The sequence below is a fragment of the Carassius auratus genome, chromosome 17 (genome assembly GCF_003368295.1).
Source record: "Carassius auratus strain Wakin chromosome 17, ASM336829v1, whole genome shotgun sequence".
Taxonomy (NCBI): domain Eukaryota; kingdom Metazoa; phylum Chordata; class Actinopteri; order Cypriniformes; family Cyprinidae; genus Carassius; species Carassius auratus.
Window position 1 is genome coordinate 26,119,285 of NC_039259.1, and position 21,753 is coordinate 26,141,037.

General features: G+C 35.8%; 1 protein-coding gene across 1 annotated transcript; it reads right to left on the reverse strand.

Moving 5' to 3' along the window:
- Positions 1-15,453: 15,453 nt before the first annotated feature.
- On the reverse strand, positions 15,454-20,376 carry LOC113117813 (chloride intracellular channel protein 5). Its single transcript, XM_026286743.1, has 6 exons — positions 20,117-20,376; positions 18,143-18,252; positions 17,817-17,942; positions 17,630-17,736; positions 17,225-17,406; positions 15,454-15,819 (listed from the first exon to the last, which is right to left on the reverse strand). Exons 1-6 carry the CDS (start codon positions 20,165-20,167, stop codon positions 15,655-15,657), a joined length of 741 nt encoding a protein of 246 aa, XP_026142528.1. The 5' UTR covers positions 20,168-20,376; the 3' UTR covers positions 15,454-15,654.
- Between the last annotated feature and the right edge of the window lie 1,377 nt (positions 20,377-21,753).

Here is a 21,753-nt window from a genome sequence, read left to right on the forward strand (position 1 = left end):
GAGGAGGAGATTTGTGCACAGAGAGCCAAAGATCAGTCATTCGGTCTCCATAAATACAGTTATGAGTCAGAGACGGTGGATGGCGGCCCTTAGAAACCATGAAAAAGCAATTTTCTGATGCACAAGCAGAAATATTAATCCGAGTCTGATTATGGATGTCTCTGATCACAGTCATGGTGGTTTCTAAGTCAGTAATTTGGAGAAAGAAGTACATTTTCATATGTATAGTTTGGTGAAAGTGAAGCATCTACAATAAACTGGGGGAAAAAAAGACACAAATTAAATGTAATCTCATTTATTTATCTGAAAAAGTCTGTGTGTGTGTGTGTGTGTGTGTGTGTGAGTGTGTGCATAATTATAAACTAGCATCAAGGCTTCATTGTGCTTGCTTTGTCATAAAGTAAAATAAAAATGATATGAAATTATGACAAGACAGTTTGTTTTTTGTGAATGTGAATGTTCAGGACAGAAATATCACACACACAAACACACACACACACACACACACACAATTGTAATATTGTATTAATTTACTTTTTTTTTCAGAAAACATGGTGGTCATTTGATTATTACATGGTTAGAATCATGAAACTTTACTGGTATTGATAAACGTTTGATATCATGACCACACTAAATGTAAGAACATGCAGCAATGCTTTAATCATTCTTTTTGAGCTCTGCGCGACATGTGCTCTAGTTTCAGAAAAAGGACGTGTGAAACAGAAGTGAGGCTTCGTTCTGACACCTCGCTGGAAGCCGCCGCGTGCCAAAGCCTAAACAGACACACGTGTGTGAGAGACATTGTTCCACCTCATCACTCTCACCCTCTCTATCTTCCCAGCATGCAGCGGGGCCTGACACCATTGGAACGGCTCATATCGTGACCGCAGAAGGGTCATTCCACGCTCTACAGAGCGATACAGTGACTTACTGCCAGTAGGTAGCAGCTGTTTACACTAACTGAGGTTTGTTCTCGCAGTTCTTTTGAGGTTTTACTTCAAAAGATGATGTCGAGGTGTTCTGATGACATCACAAGCTTTTTCATTAAAACATTTGGTTTAACATATCGAATTAGATAAATAGATCACCCATAAATAAATACTGTCATCACGTACTCGCTGAAATGTTGATCCAAACCCAAAGGACTTTTTTTTTCTTGCTGCTTTTCCATAAATGATGAAAGCATAGAGTTGCCAAGCTCCAAAAAGGACATGAAGGGCACCATAATTTTCTTTTTTACACTTTATTTCCAGTCTTTGATTCCTTACGAGTGAATTTACCTCATATAATCAGTCTATTTCTGTATGCAAAACTATTGAATGACTTAAAATACAGCACACAAATTGTAGAAACTTTTTTTTTTTTTGTGGCCTTTTTGAGGTTAGTTTTTTTTTAGGTCAGGTTTTGTAAGTTGTTTTCAAATTTATTTATTTTTAAATATGGCTTTATACATTTTTGTTTCCGTTTTAGTTTTAGTTCATCAAGATGCATTAAATAAAAATTTGATATGTTGCCTTGGCAAATATGCCAATGACATATGTTGTTATATTTTATTTAAATCAACATTTATTAACATAATTTTAATAGATTTACATTAAATTAACTATAATAACCCTGATACAAAAAAATAGAAGCCATTTCCCCCCCAAAATATCTAATTTAAATAATCTTTTGCCCAACATGAGGGTGACTCAATGAGTATATTTTAATGCTGGGGTGAACTATCCCTTTAGGCTTTTCAATGGAAAAACAGAAAATAAACTTTCATTATATTGTGATGCAGATCTAAACGCTAAGATGGACAGATGGGGAACACATGAAAGCATAATGAACACATACAGCGAGATGGAAATTTTAAGTAGATAAAAGTGTATCCCGAACTCCCAAAAGGCAAGTTGGCGATGGACAAAATAAAATATTCCTACCAAAGCAAACAATACCAAATGCCATTTCATATACTCTCAGCATGAAGACTTTTAATTTTCCACCATAAAATGTGAAACCTCTTGGATCTCCTCATGAGGTGCAGACAGACAGCACTGAAGTCTAAATCAAGATCTGACTGATGCATACCCACAATTACCCTGCTGTTTGAAACTTCAACATTTGGTATCATTTAGAGCCCAGGCGATGTCACTGATGCACAACCGATCCACAGTCACAAATCCAACAAGATCTCGAAGGATATTACTGTGCAGTGATGCTTGAATCCAACCCTGTGTGTTAACCTATAATTATAAGACTCAAGCAAATGCTTGTTTTGATAAAACGGTCGGACTGAACTACAGCCGTGGCCAAAAGATTTGAGAATGAAACCAATATTAATTTTCACAAAGTCTGCATGCCTCAGTTTTTATGATGGCAATTTGTATATACTTCAAGAAGAATAATCAGATGAATTGCCAATAATTGCAAAGTCCCTCTTCGCCATGAAAATCAACTTAATCCCAAAATCATTTCCACTGCATTTCAGCTTTGCCAGGAGGATCCTGACAGTGATTCTCTCATTAACACAGGTGAGGGTGTTGATGAGACCAAGGCTAGAGATCACTCGTCATGCCAATTGAGTTAGAATAACAGACTTCAAGCTTTAAAAGGAGGGTGGTGCTTGAAATCATTGTCCTTCCCTTTAACTACGGTTACCTGCAATGAAATATGTGCAGTTATTATTGCACAAAAAGGGATTTACAGGTTTAAAGGTTTCATTGTTCCTATAGAAAGTCCAGCAAGTCCATCTCCTAAAGTTATTTTAGCTGCGGGATCGGGACACCACCAGTGCAGGGCTTGCTCAGGAATGGCAGCAGTTGCATGCACAGTGAGGAGAAGACTGTTGAAGAATGGACTGGTGTCAAGAAGGGCAACAAGGAACCACTTCTCTCCAGGAAAGACATCAGGGACAGACTGATATCCCCCAAAAGGCACAGGGATTGGACTGCTGAGGACTAGGGTAAAGTCTTATTCTCTGATGATGTCGTTTACGATTGTTTGGGGCATCCGGTAAAAGGCTAATCTAGCGAAGAAATGGCGAGCGCTCCCATCAGTCCTGTGTCATGCCAACAGTAAAGCATCCTGAATCCATTCATGTGTGGAGTTGCTTCTCAGCCAAGGGAGTTGGGGCAATCACAATTTTGCATAAGAACACAGCCATGAATACAGAATGGCAAAAAACATCTTCTGAGAGCACCTTCTCCCAACCATCCAAGAACAGTTTGGTGATGAACAATGCCTTTTCCAGCATGATGGAGCACCTTGCTATAAGGCAAAAGTGATAATTAAGTGGCTCAGGGAGCAAAACATCAATATTTTTGGTCCATGGCCAAGAAGCTCCCCAGTCCTTAATCCCATTGAGAATTTGTGGTCAATCCTCAAGAGGCGGGTGGATAAACAAAAACTGACAAACTCCAAGCACTGAATATGTAAGAATGGGTTGCCATCAGTCTGGATGTGGCTCAGAAGTTGATTGACAGCATGCCAGGGCCATTCTTTGCATAAACTTATTGTAATTGTCAATAAAAGCCATTGACACTTATGGAATTCATGTAATTATACTTCAGTATATCATAGTAACATCTGTGCTATTCCCAAAATGTTTGTATACAGCTGTACAGGTTGCCTTGCCTTTAATGCCCTGAAATCCTCTGATGTTGGTTATCCAAGCCGAACTGTGGAGGAATCACATGCCTTTTTTGCGTGGTGCTTTGGCAGTGTCCATGGAGTGGGCTCTGCTTTAGATTAGCTTTGGGTTTTGAGCTATGAAAATGCAATTGCCACTTCAGCATAAGTTAAATCAGGTGGGAAGTAAGCAGTGAAGTCAGCGGATGCCAATGCCTTGACACCCTTCAAGAAAGGCAGAAGCATTCAGGAAAAGACTAATTTTCTCTCATGTAATTGTCAGTTCCAGGACATATAATGTGCTTTTTCCAGTCCTGTGATAGTATCATTCTTGCTTTCTTCCATCCAAACACAGTTACAACAGTTTCTGTCAAAATAAAAGATACTCCAGTTATTGTAAATACTGTAAAGACATAAAAATTATTTGTACATTTCCTGAAACAAATGTGAGTGAAAAACGTACCTCTATTATGCTAAAGCATCCACCAGGGCTTTGCAATGCAGTAGCAAAGGTGTTTTTTTTGTTCTCACCTTAGAGTCTCTAATATGGAGGTATTTACATGTATATTTCATAAGTTTTTATTATTAGACATCTATCTACACTCAGACCAAGTGTAAACACCCTTCAAGGTGCATTTGAGATGCATATCCCCTTATGAAAGAAAAATATATTGCAGTATATTGGAAAATATCATTTAATATATTAGGCATATATTCTTATATACATTTATTTTTTCCAATATATTGCAATATATTAAAAGCGGCAATCATTTGAATATTTTGCAATATATTATATAATATATGTATCATCAATATATTATTAAATGTATTTAAATATATAAAATATTAGGAAATAAAAAGGGAAAATAATATATTACAATATATCACAATATATTTTAAGAAATATATTGGTAAATATATTTTCCTTTCGTAAGGGTCAGCCAAGATTAAATGCATTTGATTCTTTAGGCAACGCATGTAAAATGTACTCCACCCAAATAGAGAAATGCATTAAAATGCAGAGGTTTTTAAGCCCCATAATCTACACGAGCGAGCAATTATAAATATATGAAAATATATGTATGAAGCAACTGCAAAACTCAGGCACAATGATTAGCATCATCATGGAAGTATATTTTTCTATCTTCTGTATATAGCCAAGAGTAGATGGAATAGGATGCCTAGTTGAACTGAATTCGATTAGTTAGGTTACATGAAGTGAACAAGTCAATATTTTGATCACTCCTTCAATGCACATTGGGAAAACAACACATTATTCAATAAATCATGCTTGCATGTTGTGTAACTGAAGATTCCTCACAGAAAAAAATTGTTCTGGAGGAAAAAGAATAGCGTGTTGGAGAAGGATTTCCATCTAAAGACAGATGATTGTGTGTTTGGTGTGTGATGTGTGGAGTGTGAGTGAGTCGATCGGGCCTTCCGTGCGCTTGAGGCCGCAGGACATTTCATTCAGAACAGTGCAAGACTTGCTGAAACAATCAAGGAAGGAGCCAAGTGCATGTTTGACCGGTCCTTTGCCCCACTGCCCACATAAAGACTGCAGACATAAATGCAGATGGTTTGAATTTGCAGTGAAAGAAATGTGTTGGACTGCTCAGAGATGGTGAAAGGGCTTCCTCAACAGGAAGTAGAGTAATTAAAACCCATGAGGCCAAGCGGCCCTGAGCTACCAGAGGAAAACCTCTCCTGTTTCGGCCTGGGTTCAAATCTGATCTCTGTGCTCGTATAAAGCAATATTATTCAGCTGCCAACTGAACCTGAAGTATAGACGTAACGTGCTGGAAATCAGATGGAACGACAACTTTTTTCACACCTACTTGACAGTTTGATAGACGATGACCATTTGGTTTTTGTGAAATATTATCTTAAGTGTCTCATATTGTATCCAGCTGATGGTGCTGCTGCAGCTCAGCAGATGTTTGGCTTTAACCACACCAAGTCAAAACCAATGTTACCAATTGCAGCGTCATTCAAAGTTATTTAACAATTATTTTGAATCTATATTCTGCTGAAACAAACACAAACAATTAAACCAACTTGATATGGTAGGCTGGCTTTCAATGTTTAACTGGTCATGGTCTCCCAGCCTGGCCAGCTGAGAAGTGCCTAAAACACCTCAAAAACCATCGAAGTAAACCATATTGACAGAAACCAGCAGTCTGTAATAGACTGGTTTCATCTATGTGTTTGTTTGTTTGTTTGTTGGTTGTTTTCAGGGAAAATTAATGCTAAATGTTCAATACACCCTATTCAAAACATATAACACGTTAAATTAAGACTTGGCGTCAAAAACGCTTCTTCTTATAAGTCTAGACAAGAACAAACGTTTAAAATAAACTTAGGTAGAGCAACAACAATACAAACTGCAGTGTAAACATGAGAGTGGACTGTTAAAATCGTTTACTTACCTGAATTTTTCAAATCTTGTCAAGTCGAAAAACGCGGCAACTTTAATAACTTTCTAACGACACGCGGAAGGATACAAATCAGGAGCGTCATTTAACGCAAGTAATACCATAGAAATATAAATACCTGGACACCTCATTGCCGCTTTGAGCTGTTTCCGCGATACGTCGTCAACGCGTCCGCCATGTTAGTGAGGGCAAGACTGCCTTAAAACAAATGGAAGTAAACGGGGGAGCTGCGGTTTTTACTGAATAAATACACGATAACGTTCACATTTATTAACCGATTTCAAAGGTTTGTGATCTACGTGCAGTTAAAAAAAACTTTGCCTCCAGTTATTTAGTTAGGTTTGGAAAATTATTAATTGAAAGCTCACATTTGTCTCACTTGTTGATTTAATTGATTTTTTTCGGTTTACAAATCTGTTAATTTAGTATAACTGTGTCATATTCATGTAATGTAATTTGAATGTACATTACATGACATGTAGTTGTTTTATTGCTTTCTCTGTGTTCAATCCCAACATTTTTCTTTCTTTTTTTTTCTCTTCCCTTACGAAAGGAAAACATATTTACCAATATATTTCTTAAAATATATTGTGATATATTGTAATATATTATTTTCCCTTTTTATTTTCTAATATTTTATATATTTGAATACATTTAATAATATATTGATGATACATATATTATATAATATATTGCAAAATATACAAATGATTGCCGCTTTGAAAAAAATAATATATATATAAGAATATGCCTAATATATTACATGATATTTTCCAATATACTGCATATATTTTTGTTTCATAAGGGTTTCTTGTGTCTCAGGTCAGAACACAACTCAATCCCTTTGAAATACTGGGATAAAACCTAAATAATACATCTTTAAACACTAATAATTTACTTACGTTGAAAAAAATTAATAAAATAAGTAAATACAAATCAAAAATTGACACACTTGTAGTCTGCTTTTCATTTTGAGAGCCTACAGATGAACTCCACAACAAATAATAACACATGTAACTGATGAGGCTATGGATCCAGTGAAAATGAAAATATGCACTGATACAGTGGCCAGAAGAAATATAGTAAAAGTGATATTTTATATTAAAAAGTATTAGTACAACTTAAAGTAAAGTGAATAATATGAAAAGCGAGTACAACGGTACAATAATATACCGGTATGTGACAGGGGCGGCGTTAGGGGTGGGCTAAGGGGGCTGGAGCCCCGAATGTTTTCAGTAAAGCCCCGAATGTTTTTATTACCACCATGCCATCAATGAGTTTTCATGCCCAATAAAGTAATTTATATTAGAATTTAAATAAATAAATAAATATCTCTCGACTCAAGTCCACAGTGTCTGTAAATTTACCCAAGTAAGTACGCGTTGTCATTCACTCCCGACGAAAACCGCCCACAGATTCTAGTGCTTTTAACTGACATGTAAACTGGCCAACCATCGATGAGAGTCTGTACGATCCAGCCAATGAAGTGAGATCTTTTGGAGACATTTTGAACATCGAACAGTTAACGGTTGCGCAGCACAGTCTGTAGGACACACACACACGCGCGCGCGCGCGCGCACACACACACACATACACACACACTTTTTCTGAATGAATCATCCGTTTCTAACGAATCCATTGATTAAATGACTGACCGACTCACTCATTAAGGCAGTGGCATGCCGCCACCTAGTGGCAAAGTACCATTCTAATTTTTTTTCATAATTTCATATTTCTGTAGCCTATTCCAGATTGTATATATGATACATTAACCTTCTTATGATTATTTATGCAATTTGTAAGTGCTGTGTAAGTCCTCCTTCAAAAATATAAGTGTATAGAGCCCTGCGTTTATAATTATACTTGGCTTTAAACACAGAGATAAAGTCCTTTGACCGGTATATCTTTATAGAGTAAGAGTATTTCAGTGCACTGCTTCATGTTTGCTTCTTATCCCTGTTCTACCAGGACGAGTGTAGCCAGTTAGGATTGGAAAATAAAAGGATTGGAAAATAAAATAAAACAGAGACAGAGACAAAAAAAAAAAAAAAAAAAAAAAAAGTGAGATAGAGACACAACATCAGCATATGTGTCAGGATACAAGGGATAAACTTTAAATAAAATGTTTTAAATTTGTTTTTATTGTTTTTGTATATTTTAAACTAGGTAAATATTTCTGATTTATTAAAATAAAAAGTCACATACATGGATCTCCACTCACCCTAGAACCAACCCTGCTTAAGACAACAAACTGTTAGAAGAAAGGGATCATTGGGGTTCTATATAGAACCATAGGGTTCTTTACTCAACTCCAAAGAACCTTTCATGCTAAAAAGGTTCTATAATGACAAGAAAGAACCCTTTTGGCACAAAGGGTTCATATCTTGAATTTTGTGATCATTCAGATGCATTCATAAATTCATTTGAATACACCGTATAATGCAGTGAAAGAACGCACTCAAAATGCACACGCGCACTAGTATGACTTCATCATGTAACTTTATATTAGCCTAGATGCATGCACTTTTTAGGTACGATTTGTTTAGTTTTTGAATATACTTGATACTGTTAAAAGGCACATCATTAAAACAAAAAATACGAGTTCACATTTCACACCTAAGCAAGCGTGGAAAATTTAATTATAACTAGCTACTAAATTAGTTACAAATGCCTATCCATATACAGCTATGATTTACGAACCCAAACTGACTCAAATGATTCGCGATCCCGCTATGAACTCCCGAACTGATTCAAATGATTCGTGATCCTCAAAATGACTCAAATGATTCGCGATCCCGCTACGAACTCCCGAACTGACTCAAATGATTCGCGATCCCGCTCAAACTCCCAAACTGGAGTCAGATGACTCAAATGATTCGCGATCCCGCTATGCACTCCCGAACTTATTCAAATGATTCGCGATCCCCAAATTGACTCAAATGATTCGCGATCCCGCTACGAACTCCCGAACTTATTCAAATGATTCGCGATCCCCAAACTGACTCAAATGATTCGCGATCCCGCTACGAACTCCCGAACTTATTCAAATGATTCGCGATCCCCAAATTGACTCAAATGATTCGCGATCCCGCTACGAACTCCCGAACTTATTCAAATGATTCGCGATCCCCAAATTGACTCAAATGATTCGCGATCCCGCTACGAACTCCCGAACTTATTCAAATGAATTGCGATCCCGTTAAGAACTCCCGAACTGACTCAAATGATTCGCGAACCTGCTACGAACTCCCGAACTGACTCAAATGATTTGCGATCCCAATACACATAATGCTATAAAAGTGTGCACATCGAGAGAAATAAACAGCAGATGTTCATGTTAACAACTTCTGATTCTTGTTAACAACTTCTGATTCTTCTTTCAAATGCTGCTAATACACATACATGTTAATAAAATAAATAAAACAAAATATGAATGTTTAAATGCTACTGAATAAAAATAAACGATCCAGTCGAAAGTCTCTGCTCATCATGACAGGACCTGGATCAGTGAGTTGCGTCTCGGGCCGATGACGTCACTTCCATGGAGGCATGTTGTACACGCCCCCGTCCATTGACTCCGCCCCCACGTCAAAAACGGTGCCACAAAGAGAGACGTGCAGAAAAGTGAAGCGCAAAGGAAAAATGGTATTGGAAGCTCAAAATAGACTGACACTCAAAATAAAAGCAGCATTGCAAATAAATTAATAGATATGACCATGGAAAATATGTATTGCAAAATCATTGCTTTTGCGCTGTTTCATTTGTTTTGCAATTCTTAATTAATGTATTTTCCTCAATACTTTAAATAAAATGTTTTAAATTTGTTTTTGTTTTTATTGTTTTTGTATATTTTAAATAAGGTAAATCTTTGGATTTACATGGATTTTTCTCTAATGTAATGTAATTTTCTGTATGTAATATCAAGGGTGGAATAATACAGAATAGACAAAATTTAAGAATAAATTAAAAGTAAATTAAAGAGTAAAATAAAAAATAAAAAAATGTAATTTTAAAATACTATTTGTGTAATAATTATTAATCAAATTAAGACACAACTAATGACATAACGCAAAAAAATTATCAGTTTAGAGCGGGTTCGCATCGCGAATCATTTGAGTCAGTTTGGGAGTTCGGAGCGTAAATCATTTTAATAAGTTCGGGAGCTTGCAGCAGGATCATTTTGGGGTCAAAATGAGTCAGTTTCGGGATCACGAATCATGTGAGTCATTTTGGGAGTTTGGAGCGTGATCACGAGTAATTTGAGTTAATTCGGGGATTGCGAATCATTTGATTCATTTCGGGAGTTCGGAGCGGGTTAGCGAATCATTTGAATCAGTCTAGGAGTTTAAAGCAGGTTTGCGAATCATTTGAGTCAGTTTGGGAGTTCGGAGCGTGAATCATTTGAGTCAGTTCGGGAGTTCGTGGCTGGTTCGCAAATCATTTGAGTCAGTTTGGAAGTTTGGAGCAGGTTGTCGAATCATTTTAGTCAGTTTGTTGTTCGCGAATCATTTAAGTCAGTTCGGGAGTTCGGAACGGGTTCGCGAATCATTTTGAGTCAGTTTAAAAGTTTGGAGCAGGTTCGCGAATCATTTGAGTCAGTTTGGGGTTCGCGAATCATTTGAGTCAGTTTGGGGATCGCGAATCATCTGAGTCAGTTCGGGAGTTCGGAGCGGGATCGCGAATCATTTGAATCAGTCCGGGAGTTCGTAGCGGGTTCGCGAATCGTTTATGTCAGTTTGTAAGTTTGGAGCAAGTTCGCGAATTATTTGAGTGAGTTTGCGGTTTGCAAATCATGGCTGTTTATGGATAGGCATTTTTAACTAATTTAGTAGCTAGTTCTAATCAGTGTTAATTTCGTTGACGAAGACTATGACGAAAAATATTCGTCAACTAACCTTTTTCACGGACGAAAACTAAATAAAAACTAAATAAAAAGTCAGATATGATGACGAAAAACGTGACGAAATATAACTGACACTTTAGTCAACGAATAAAAATGAGACGAAAATATATGGGAGGGACGAATGGAGAAGAGATCCAATCAGAGTGAATCTTTGAGGGTAGGTTGATCTATGCAGAAGCTGACGAGCCATTTTAAAAAGCCGCGGCAAATGCAAGCGCAACAGCTAAACAAAGCAGCAGTTACACAGAAAAGAGAACAAAGATGAGTTTGCAGAAATTCGCACAGTTTCGAGGACGTTTTTATAACAGTTTAGTTGTTTACACAGGGAACTACACTGCAACCTTTTGAAATGCCTTTGCGACCCAAATTTTTATGGGGTCGTAAATGTATCACTGATTATTTTTGTACCTACTTATGTGTAATGCTATGTTTTAATATGAGCATTTATTAAAACAGAAATGTGTATTTTAAGAATACGTTTTATAACATGCTCCGAGCATTCAACACACACTGAATCGAGCTCTCCTTCAGGACGTTTGCGTCCTCCTGCACCTGAATGAACAAATACAAATCGCATTTTAAATAAACATAAGAAAAAGAGCGAAAAGTGAAAGAGCTCAATTCAGCAGCGCGGTGTTCTGCTGTTCAGGGAGCAAGCAGAGACGCGTCTCAAAGTCTTCTTGCTTTTGTACCGACAACAAATACATACTAAATATGTCGAAATAGCCGTCTTGGAAAGTGTGTTCGAAAAAGTCTGTAGTTATGTCTTCAGTGAAAGTAAAGCGTTGGAAAGAAATCGGATGCCTATCTTTATAATGGATGCATTTGTCTCTTAAAGTGACCGCGCCTAATTTACTAGCTCTGCTGTCAGTGTCTTTAATGTATGAAAATGAAAGTAAATCACTCACTGCTCTTGATTGAATTACTTTGTAGTTTTAACAAGAATTTATCCAAAGTCAATCCAAAAATCAGATAGAATAGATTATATTGTTTTACTAGTGACAAAAAAAAAAAAAAAAAAAACATTATTAGGGACCTGAGCATGTTTTGCTTAAGTGTTTCTTTCTTTAATTGCTAATGCAACCTTTTCACACCACAGACTGAACCAAATTAACCATTGCGTCAGACATTATCAAGATGAATTTGTTGTTCTGACACAGTTTAACCCTGAGTTATTGTCATATTTTATTACCAATTTCTAAACTACAGCAAATAAACTGTGATATTGTAAGAAACGTTGAAGGTGTCTGAATACATTTTGGTTTGATTGTGTATTTTATTTTACAGTGAAGACTATGCAGTGCTATTTTAAATGAACAAAAACAAACTTTAAAAAAAATGTAAACTTTGTGTAAATAGCACAAATAAAGAAATAGAATGAACATACAAATATAATATAGGTGGTTGTCTATTTCAATAATACTGTACTTCATCTTGAAAGAATGTCATATGCATTGCATATCATTCAGGACGAATGCATATCTTTTTCAGAGAGCATGTATATTTTTCATTGAGAGCAGGCCTTATGTTTATTTTATAAATACCATTCCATAACAGACTGATGGAAACATTTAGTCAAGTCAACTAAGTTGACTTTGTTCTACTAAAAAAAAAAACTAGACTAAGACTAAAAGACTAAAGACTAGACTAAGACTAAAACTCTTATGATATTTAGTCGACTAAAACTAGACTAAGACTAAAACATTTCAGATGACTAAAATGTGACTAAAACTAAATGGTGTGTTATTCAAAAGACTAAGACTAAGACTAAATCCGAATTTGCTGTCAAAATTAACACTGGTTCTAATTACGTTTTCTACGCGTGTTTATGTGTGATATGTGACATCGTATTTTTTTGTTTTAATGATGTGCCTTTTATCAGTATCAAGTATATTCAAAAACTAAACAAATCGTGCCTAAAAAGTGCACGCATCTGGGCTAATGTAAAGTTACATGATACACTAGTCATAGTGTGTGTGGCGCGTGTGCAGTTTGAGTGCGTTCTTTCACTGCATTATACGGTGTATTCAAATGCATTTATGAATCCATGTGAATGATCACAAAATTCAAGATATGGGGGTTGGAAAATGTATATATTTATATCATTTTATGTAGGCTAGTTAAAATCAATAACACACGAAGAGTGCCATTTCAGTTTTTCTCTAAAAATCAGCATGATTAAAATGTGATATTAAGTTACTACAAACAATAATTTAATAACAAATACAAAATGTTGCAGAATAATGTAATATATGAATGAATAATAAAGAACCTTTGTGCCAAAAGGGTTCTTTCTTGTCATTATAGAACCTTTTTAGCATAAAAGTTGAGTAAAGAACCCTATGGTTCTTTATAGAACCCCAATGAACCCTTTCTTTAAAAGTGTTGTCCAGTGTTGGGCAGTTACATTATTAGTAATGCGTTACTGTAACACAGTTACTTTTGACAGTAACTAATACCGTAGCATTACTTTTTAAACAAATTAACTCGTAATTTTTAAATGCAGTCTATAGTATTAGAATATGAGCTGGGCCATTCTGTCGATTCATTCAGGGCTGCTCGGTTTAGTACAAACACAACACTAGTCTAGGGAGGAATAGTCTTGTCTCTTGGAAATGCAGAGAACAGCGTTCCTCAGCTTTCCTTATGGCTGTCCTTGTCCTGTTTGCAAATGGCTAAAAGGGAAGAAAAAAAGAATACATAGAATCTGTTCACAGTTTTATGAAAAGCAATGAAATCAAGTGATAATAAACTTAATCAGTAATAACGGTCCATTAGTTAATATTAGTTAACTACTTTAGTTAACATGATCTAAACAAGAACAATCCTTCTACAGCATTTATTAATCTTGTTCATTTCAACATTTACTAATGCATTATTTAAATCAAAAGTTGTGCTTGTTAACATTAGTTAAAGGGATAGTTCACCCAAAAATCAAAATTATGTCATTAATAACTCACCCTCATGTCGTTCTAAACGAGTTAGACCTCCATTTATCTTCAGAACACAGTTTAAGATATTTTAGATTTAGTCCGAGAGCTCTCAGTCCCTCCATTGAAGCTGTGTGTATGGTCTACTGTCCATGTCCAGAAAGGTAAGAAAAACATCATCAAAGTAGTCCATGTTACATCAGAGGGTCCGTTAGAATATTTTAAAGCATCGAAAACACATTGTGGCGAGTGGGGCGGGGCCGAGAGACGTGGGACTCGATACTGGCGGTGGGGCGCAGGTGTAGCTCATCTCCAATCACTACATGGCCTCACTCCTCGTTCCCACGCCTCTCGGCCCCGCCCCACTTACCACACACATTTTTGTCCAAAATTATCAAAAACTGTGACTTTATTCAGCATTGTCTTCTCTTCCGTGTCTGTTGTGAAAGAGATCAAAACAAAGCAGTTTGTCATATCCGGTTCGCGAACGAATCATTCGATGTAACTGGATCTTCTTGAACCAGTTCATAAAAATCGAACTTAATCGTTTTAAACGGTTTGCATCTCCAATAAGCATTAATTCACAAGTGACTTAAGCTGTTAACTTTTTTTAATGTGGCTGACACTCCCTCTGAGTTCAAACAAACCAATATCCCGGAGTAATTAATTTACTCAAACAGTACACTGACTGAACTGCTGTGAAGAGAGACCTGAAGATGAACACAGAGCGGCCAATGAGGCGTCTAGGTATTTATATGTCTATGAGTAATATGCCCAGAAAACTAGTTCCGCAGCTACTTCGACGATTTCGACAACTTTACATAATACAGATTTTGTATAGAAGAATTAATTAAACAAAAATGCATTTTTTTGGTGACCTAATTTTAATCTGAGCTTTGATGAGAGATGAGTCGATTATCTGTGCTAATCAATGAGATGAGGTGAGAGGTTTTTTTTCAACTTGAAATATTCATCTTTCAGTATGAAACATGATTAAACACAAACGAAACATTGAAAGCTTATTGAAAAAAATATATATTTTTTATTAATAAGACACAATATTGCTGTTTACTTTAAATATAGGAAAAGTCCAGACAGGGCTAAAGATACCTGAGACCTAAACATGTGCCTATTTTATGTGATGGCTTAGAAACAATCATTACTTTTGTATACTATATATACATTTTGCACTATTATGTGTGTGTGTGTGTGTGTGTGTGTGTGTGTGTATATATATATATATATATATATATATATATATATATATATATATATATATATATATATATATATCCTTTATATAAACTGCAGAATGAGACTAATTTAAATAGCTCTGCTTTATTACTTTCTCCACTAGGTGGGGCTGTGTGCTTAAATAGAATTGTTCACAAGCTAATTCTTTTCTCCTGTGGAGATTAACACACATTAACCAAAACCTAGGGTTAAAAATCTTGCTCTTAGATGAAGCACATTAGAAAAATTAAAAAAATAATTTTTATGCAACAAGATTTGGACTTTAAATGAGGAGAATCACAATCCAACACTGAAAAGCTGCAGAGAAACAGTGGCACAGTTTTTTTTAAAGCAACACTAATAGAGGTTATGTCACTTACAGACAGTGAACACAATGGCAACAGAATGTGAAGACCTAAACACAAGCATGTCAGGTTCTGCTCAACAACTGCTGAAGGAAAATGAGACATTGACACCAAGGCAAAGGTCCCCACTTTAGCAGTTTTGCATATGATTATTGGATTCACTGATTCACGCATTTTCATTGGCCCAGCCTCTTGGCTACGTCCTGATAGGCCACTTCAATCTCTCTGTCTGCCGCACAGGTGTTGGTGAATTCGTCCCTGGCGTAGGCGTTCTGCAGGTACCTCCAGACCCCACTGAACTCTGATGGGATCTCAAAGTTACGGTACTTCTTAGAAACCACCTGTATGTGGAAAGAAACATGATGCTAGTTAATGATCCAAACCAATCATAATATAAAGATTTTAGTTGTTAAATTGGAGCAAGTTGTTACATGTGGCTTATATGTTTTTAATTTTATGCAACATTTTACCATTTCAGTTTAGCCGTTAATTAGGCTATAATACATTTTAAAAGCATATGACTTTTTTCTGATAGATTAGGTAGAATCTTTTTTTTTTTTTTTTTTTGAGAAAAGGCATTCTTCAATAAACTCTAGGGTCTCTTTGTGACAACTTACCCCTTATTTAATACATAGTGTGATGTAATGCCCCTTTTATGTTTCTCCTTGGCAATACTAGGAATGTTCAAAAGGTGTGTGTCTGTGCTGAAATGTTGTAATTACAAACCATCTGAATGTGGGATGAAAAATAATGCGGAAATAAAACAACAACTGAATCTACTCATTTATAATCTGAACAAATCAAGAGATTTTTAATAAATGTTAGGTGGGGGCAAGTTATCACGTGTTTTATATGTTGTATTTTTATGCAATTCATTAACTGCAAGTTGCAATTCATCAAAAATAAAAATGTAAATGCAACATGCAAGGATTTATTGAAATTTGCTTTATCCATTAATTTGCCTTTAATACATTTTAAATGCAGGTATTATGTGGACGATTACTTTTTATTTTAATTTAGGTAATATTTCATATTTCAGAAAAGGTTTTCATCTTGAATCAGTGTCAAAAATCTTTAGGATCCTGTTTCGACAATTTACCCCATGAGGTGACAACATGCCCCGTTGTTGTTGTTTTAATGGCCAGAAGTGGAGAGATCGTTCAAAAGACTTTAAAATGTGTATCTGTGCAAAAATGTACTTTAAAATGTAAACCTACCCTGAGAAATCATTCCCTTCAAATAACAGGAAACATTTAAAATCTTCAAATTTCCAATTTCTCGTCATGATTCGAATGTTATTTAAAAGTTGCGAACACATTTCTTACAACATTCTTTTTTTGAATACTGTTAAAATGTCCATAATTAGAACATTATTTAAAGATTAATAAAACATTCCTTTTAAATTTAAGATTCTATTAACTTTAACGTTTATTTTTATAATCTAAAAACATTTTCTCTCAACATTATGAGAAGGGATATTAAGTAGCCTCTTAATAACGTTATAAGAAAGTTCCATTAACTTTACTAAAAGATAATTTTATCCTATAACTTTTACAAAACATTGAAAGTTGTAAGAACGTTCCCTGTTAGCTGGAAAGGTGTGTGTCTACACAGAAACTGACTTTTATAAAAAATAAATCCACCCCAAGAATCAATCACTGCGATAAAAAATGAATGTTTTTGGAACTTTTCCTTTCAAGAATCGCCACTATTTTATACACAGCAGATCTCCCAGCGGTACGTCACCTTCACTATGTGCAGTTTTGGGAGGAGGTTGCAGTCTGCGAGCGTTAATTCATTGCCGTCCAAGTACTTGCGGTCGGAGCACTTCTCTTCCACCGTACTATCGACATCAATCTCGTCCGGCAGAGGGGAGTTCAGGAAGTTGTCCAGATTCTTCAGAGCTTTCAGTAGCCCCTTCTCCAGACCTGCACAGCCAAAAGTTTGATATGTGCTTGTGCTGAATGTTTTTATCTGAAGAAATACAGCGGCTTTAAGTCAAGACAATCCCTGTGTAAGCCTAGCAGAATGTGAAAGAGCTCTGGATGACATGTGGCTCCATATTTCCCCGTTGACAGCAGAGCATCCATAAAGAGCTGTAGATATTCCTTGAACCTGTCTAATAAGTCAAAGAGCAGACGTTAAACTCACTTGCATTGGCTCCTGGATTTGTGTTCTTGATGTAGGCTGAGAACTTTGCGAAGATGTCGTTTCCCGCCGTGTTGGACTCCTTGTTCTTCGCAGCCAGTTTTGGATACCTTTGGGCATGCATGAAAAAAAGTCTGCTTTTTAACCTACATAAAAAATTAATTCATCTGTGAACATTCTGTCAACCTACTTGGGAGGCGCTAGCATCTCGTCCAAGAATTCCTCGATTTTGTTGATATCCGTCCGCAGCTCGCCATTGAAGGTAAGGAATGGTGGAGGAGTCCCGGGAGCAAGATTATGAAGATCAGCTGGTTTCCTTGAAGAATAATTGAAAACTGTTGATTTTTTTTGCACATTAACATCTGAGTTTGATTTTTGCATAGGTTGCATGGGTTACTTTGCTTTGTTAATGTATTTCTAAAGGAGTTGAAACAGGACATTTGGGTGGGACGTCTGTCTAAAGCTAATAAACCTGAAAGCTATGCCAGAAGCATATTTTTAAGTGCAATTCGTTACCTTTTCAGGTCGACGGTGGTGACGTTGAACACGACTCCCTTCAGCCACAGGATCATGAAAAGCCTTTGAGAAAAAGGACAGTTTCCAATGCTTTTTCCATCACTGCCAGCCTGAAGAACACAAACTGATAAATCAATACATCACATCATAGAAATACAACACCATTTTTATTTAAAAAAAAAAATAATTGTGTAGGCAAGGTCTTGAAAACATTATGAATAAATTACATATTATATAAGATTATTCATACATGCTCAACAGATTTAAAGTATTTCAAGAAAATTATATAAAATTAAAGTGCGAGTGTGTGAGTGCTTTATATACAAAATACTGTTGCATAATTGTAAAAAAAATATTCAGCATATTACAGTCATTAAATCTTGAAAATGTTAGTATCACAAGATTCCAATACTGATTATAAATCAGTATATTATAATGATTTCTGAAGATCATGTACACTGGAGGAATGATGCTGAAAATTCAGCTGCGCATCACAGGAATAAATTATATTTCAAAGTATATCAAAATAGAAAACATGCATTTTCTAAAAAAAAAAAGAAAAATACATGCATGTTAGGGCAAATGTGAAATTATTAAACCCCTAAAAAAGTCATTCACCATTTAGTGCATGATTTGTAATCTTCAGTACAACAGCAGACAATAAACAACCAATGGGGATTGAGTGCCGAATTTCCATATCTGAAATTAGGTGATAGAGCTATCCAATGGCATCCTTATAAACTGGGCCAGTAACCTGAGCTGGACATCAGATCCGTGCTTAAGTTGAATTATGCATGGATATTCCATTACCTGCACCAATAGCACACAGCAAAGGGGTTTGGGGTCATACTGTACCTGTCAACACAACTATGAGGTAGACACCACCCTCGCCACCTAAAATTAATTTGTTTAGCACTTAACTATGCTGGGATAAAATGCATTCAGACAATTAATGTCCGAGTTATTGCTGATGCAAAGCTGAGGTTCTGCTCACACGCAGAGATATTTACAGTATGTGATATGCAAGATCTTTCAATCTGACATCCCTCAATCCACCTTCCCATGGGAGAAAGTGTATTCAGAGCAGGGATGAAATATAATGATATTGTGAGATTAGACTTTACCCATTTAGATATTTATAAGAAACTGAAAAAAGCACAGATATCAGGGCATGACAAAACTTCTGACTCTAGAGGGTTAAAGTTATTTTTTTGGTCAAACAGATAGTCATAGTGTTTTATGACTCTCTGTGCATTGGATTTCTTAGATTTTTCTGTTCATGCAAAACTTTGAAAATAAAGTTTATTTATTAATTATCTATGGTTCCATGAAGGACCTTTAACATGCTTAGAATCTTTCCATTGCACAAAAGGTTCTTTATAATGGAAAAAAGGGGAAAAAAGGTGCATGAACACCCAAATGTTAATTGAAAAGTTATTTTAGGGCATTTGCTTTTGAAACATTTATTTTTTTAAAGTGTTGGTGGATAGTTTAGCCAAAAAATCTATATCAATTTGTTCTTGTATAGAGGACTAAAAAAAAATTATTTTGAAGAATGCTGGTAACCAACAGTTGACGGTAGCCATTGACTTCCATAGTAAAGTCATTTTTTGTTTGGTTACAAAACATTGTTTAAAACATCTTTTTTTGTGTGTTCAACAGAAGAAAGAAACTCATACAAATCGAAGGTGAGTGAATTATACATGTCTGTTACACAGTATGTGAAATGATCATACTAAAATTTAGTCGAATCACTAACTCTGTTTATGCAACTTAACAAACATCAATAAGGTCATGTATCAATAGTAAACACAACATTTTTCAACCCCTCTCCGTGTCAAACGCCCATCTTAACAGCTAGAACTGTCCGAAAGCTTTTAAAAGTAATGCCAGCATTGATTTCTGACTATTGATTAAGTATGCAACACACAAACACAGCCAGAGAGTTCAGACCCGCAGGTCACTAATGCTTACCTTCACGAAGAGTTCAATATCATGATCTGTGTCCTCCTCATTTGAGGTCATATCGCTGAAGCTCACTCCAGTTCAGAAGCTGATGGAGAACTATATGTAATCTCTTTTCCTTGAGTCTGTTATGTGTCCGGCCGTTATGTTGTGATGGTCTCTGGGTGGTTTGCTTGTTTTGATCAGGCCCCTGCGGTCAGCTGTCGGTGAGAGCCGCTCTAAATGTCACAGAAGGGCCACAAATAGCCTCCAAGCGTTCAGTGTCACCTACACCAGCTCATGGTCGCTCGGGACCTTTATAGAAACATGATGAATCATATTTCAATCCTTCCTGTCAGAACTTGAGTCACGAAACACTGACCTCTCACAGCACTGAAGAGAAAATCCAAACTGTGTTTAGTAGTCTTTTCCTCACTAACATAACCGTTTTTGCACATCATCTTCGAGTCAGCTGGTGTTCAAGTGGTTTTTAGTGGGATGGCAGATGTGGGGTACAGTAAGTAACACGTTTAATTGGGTCACTGTCTCTCAGGCCGCTTGGGCTTCATAATCAGTTTGGGAGGGTTGTGGGGAAACCATTCCAGTAAGTTCTCTCTAAATATAGAGCAGTAGCCTCCTCGAACACTGGTTTAGACATGATTACTGACCTCAGAACGGTTCGGTAACAGTCACACACTAAAAAAGTCACTCTTTTGAACACCAACTGAGCAGATAAGTATTTGTGGTAAGTCGTATTAGATTGGGCACATTGACATTTTCGAATAAGTTTTATATATACACATCACCATATTTGGGTCATAAGATGTAATATTTTAAAAGAAGTTATCAATTTTATTCAGCAGAAATGCTTTAGATTGATCATAAATAATAGTAAGTAATTTTTTGTTTAATTATTTTAAATAATTGAATGCTTTTTTTTAGCAAACTGAATGTTAAATGTATCAAAATTGACAGTAAAGAGTTCTATTTCAAATCAATGCTGTATATTCAATAAAAAAAATCCTAAAAAAAGGAATAACATATTTAAAATATCATGCGCTCCAACTGTATTCCATATTGATAATAATAAGAAATAGCTATTTTTAAGAACTGATAACCAAATCAGCATATTAGAATGATTTCTGAAGATCATGTGACACTCAAGACTCAAGAAAATCCAGCTTTGATCACAAGAATAAATTACAATCTAATATATATTCAAATAGAAAACTGTTCTTTTAAACTGGAATAATATTTCACAATATTACTGGCTTTAGTGTATTTTTAATCAAATGAATGCATCCTTGGTGAGCAGAAGAGATTCAAAAATAATTTAAGGATTTTTGAATAGCAGCATTTTGTGTTGGTGTGTATGTACACACACAAATATGCATATGAGCCAAGAGCCATACATATTTCTGCTATATTAAAATCACTTCTGTATATAAAAACACATCATGTTTCTCTTGACTGAATAAGTCACAACTGATTGTCCTCACAGTAGTGTCATGATAGAAATACAGTAACCTGTAGTTCACCTGGTAGTTGGACAACAAAGCGAGACCTCTAGTGGTTGCTTGACGTCATTACAAAAATCGACCTATAACAATAACAAGTTACCCACACACATGCACAATAAATAAATAAATCCACACACTTTAAATATC

Excerpts from the sequence above, each read along its gene's own strand:
- LOC113117813 (XM_026286743.1), bottom strand. The coding sequence starts at position 20,167 with ATGACCTCAAATGAGGAGGACACAGATCATGATATTGAACTCTTCGTG. Across the intron at positions 17,943-18,142 it reads ACCACCGTCGACCTGAAAAG|GAAACCAGCTGATCTTCATA; the intron begins GTAACGAATTGC and ends TTATTCTTCAAG. Across the intron at positions 17,407-17,629 it reads AAATCCAGGAGCCAATGCAA|GTCTGGAGAAGGGGCTACTG; the intron begins GTGAGTTTAACG and ends TTGGCTGTGCAG.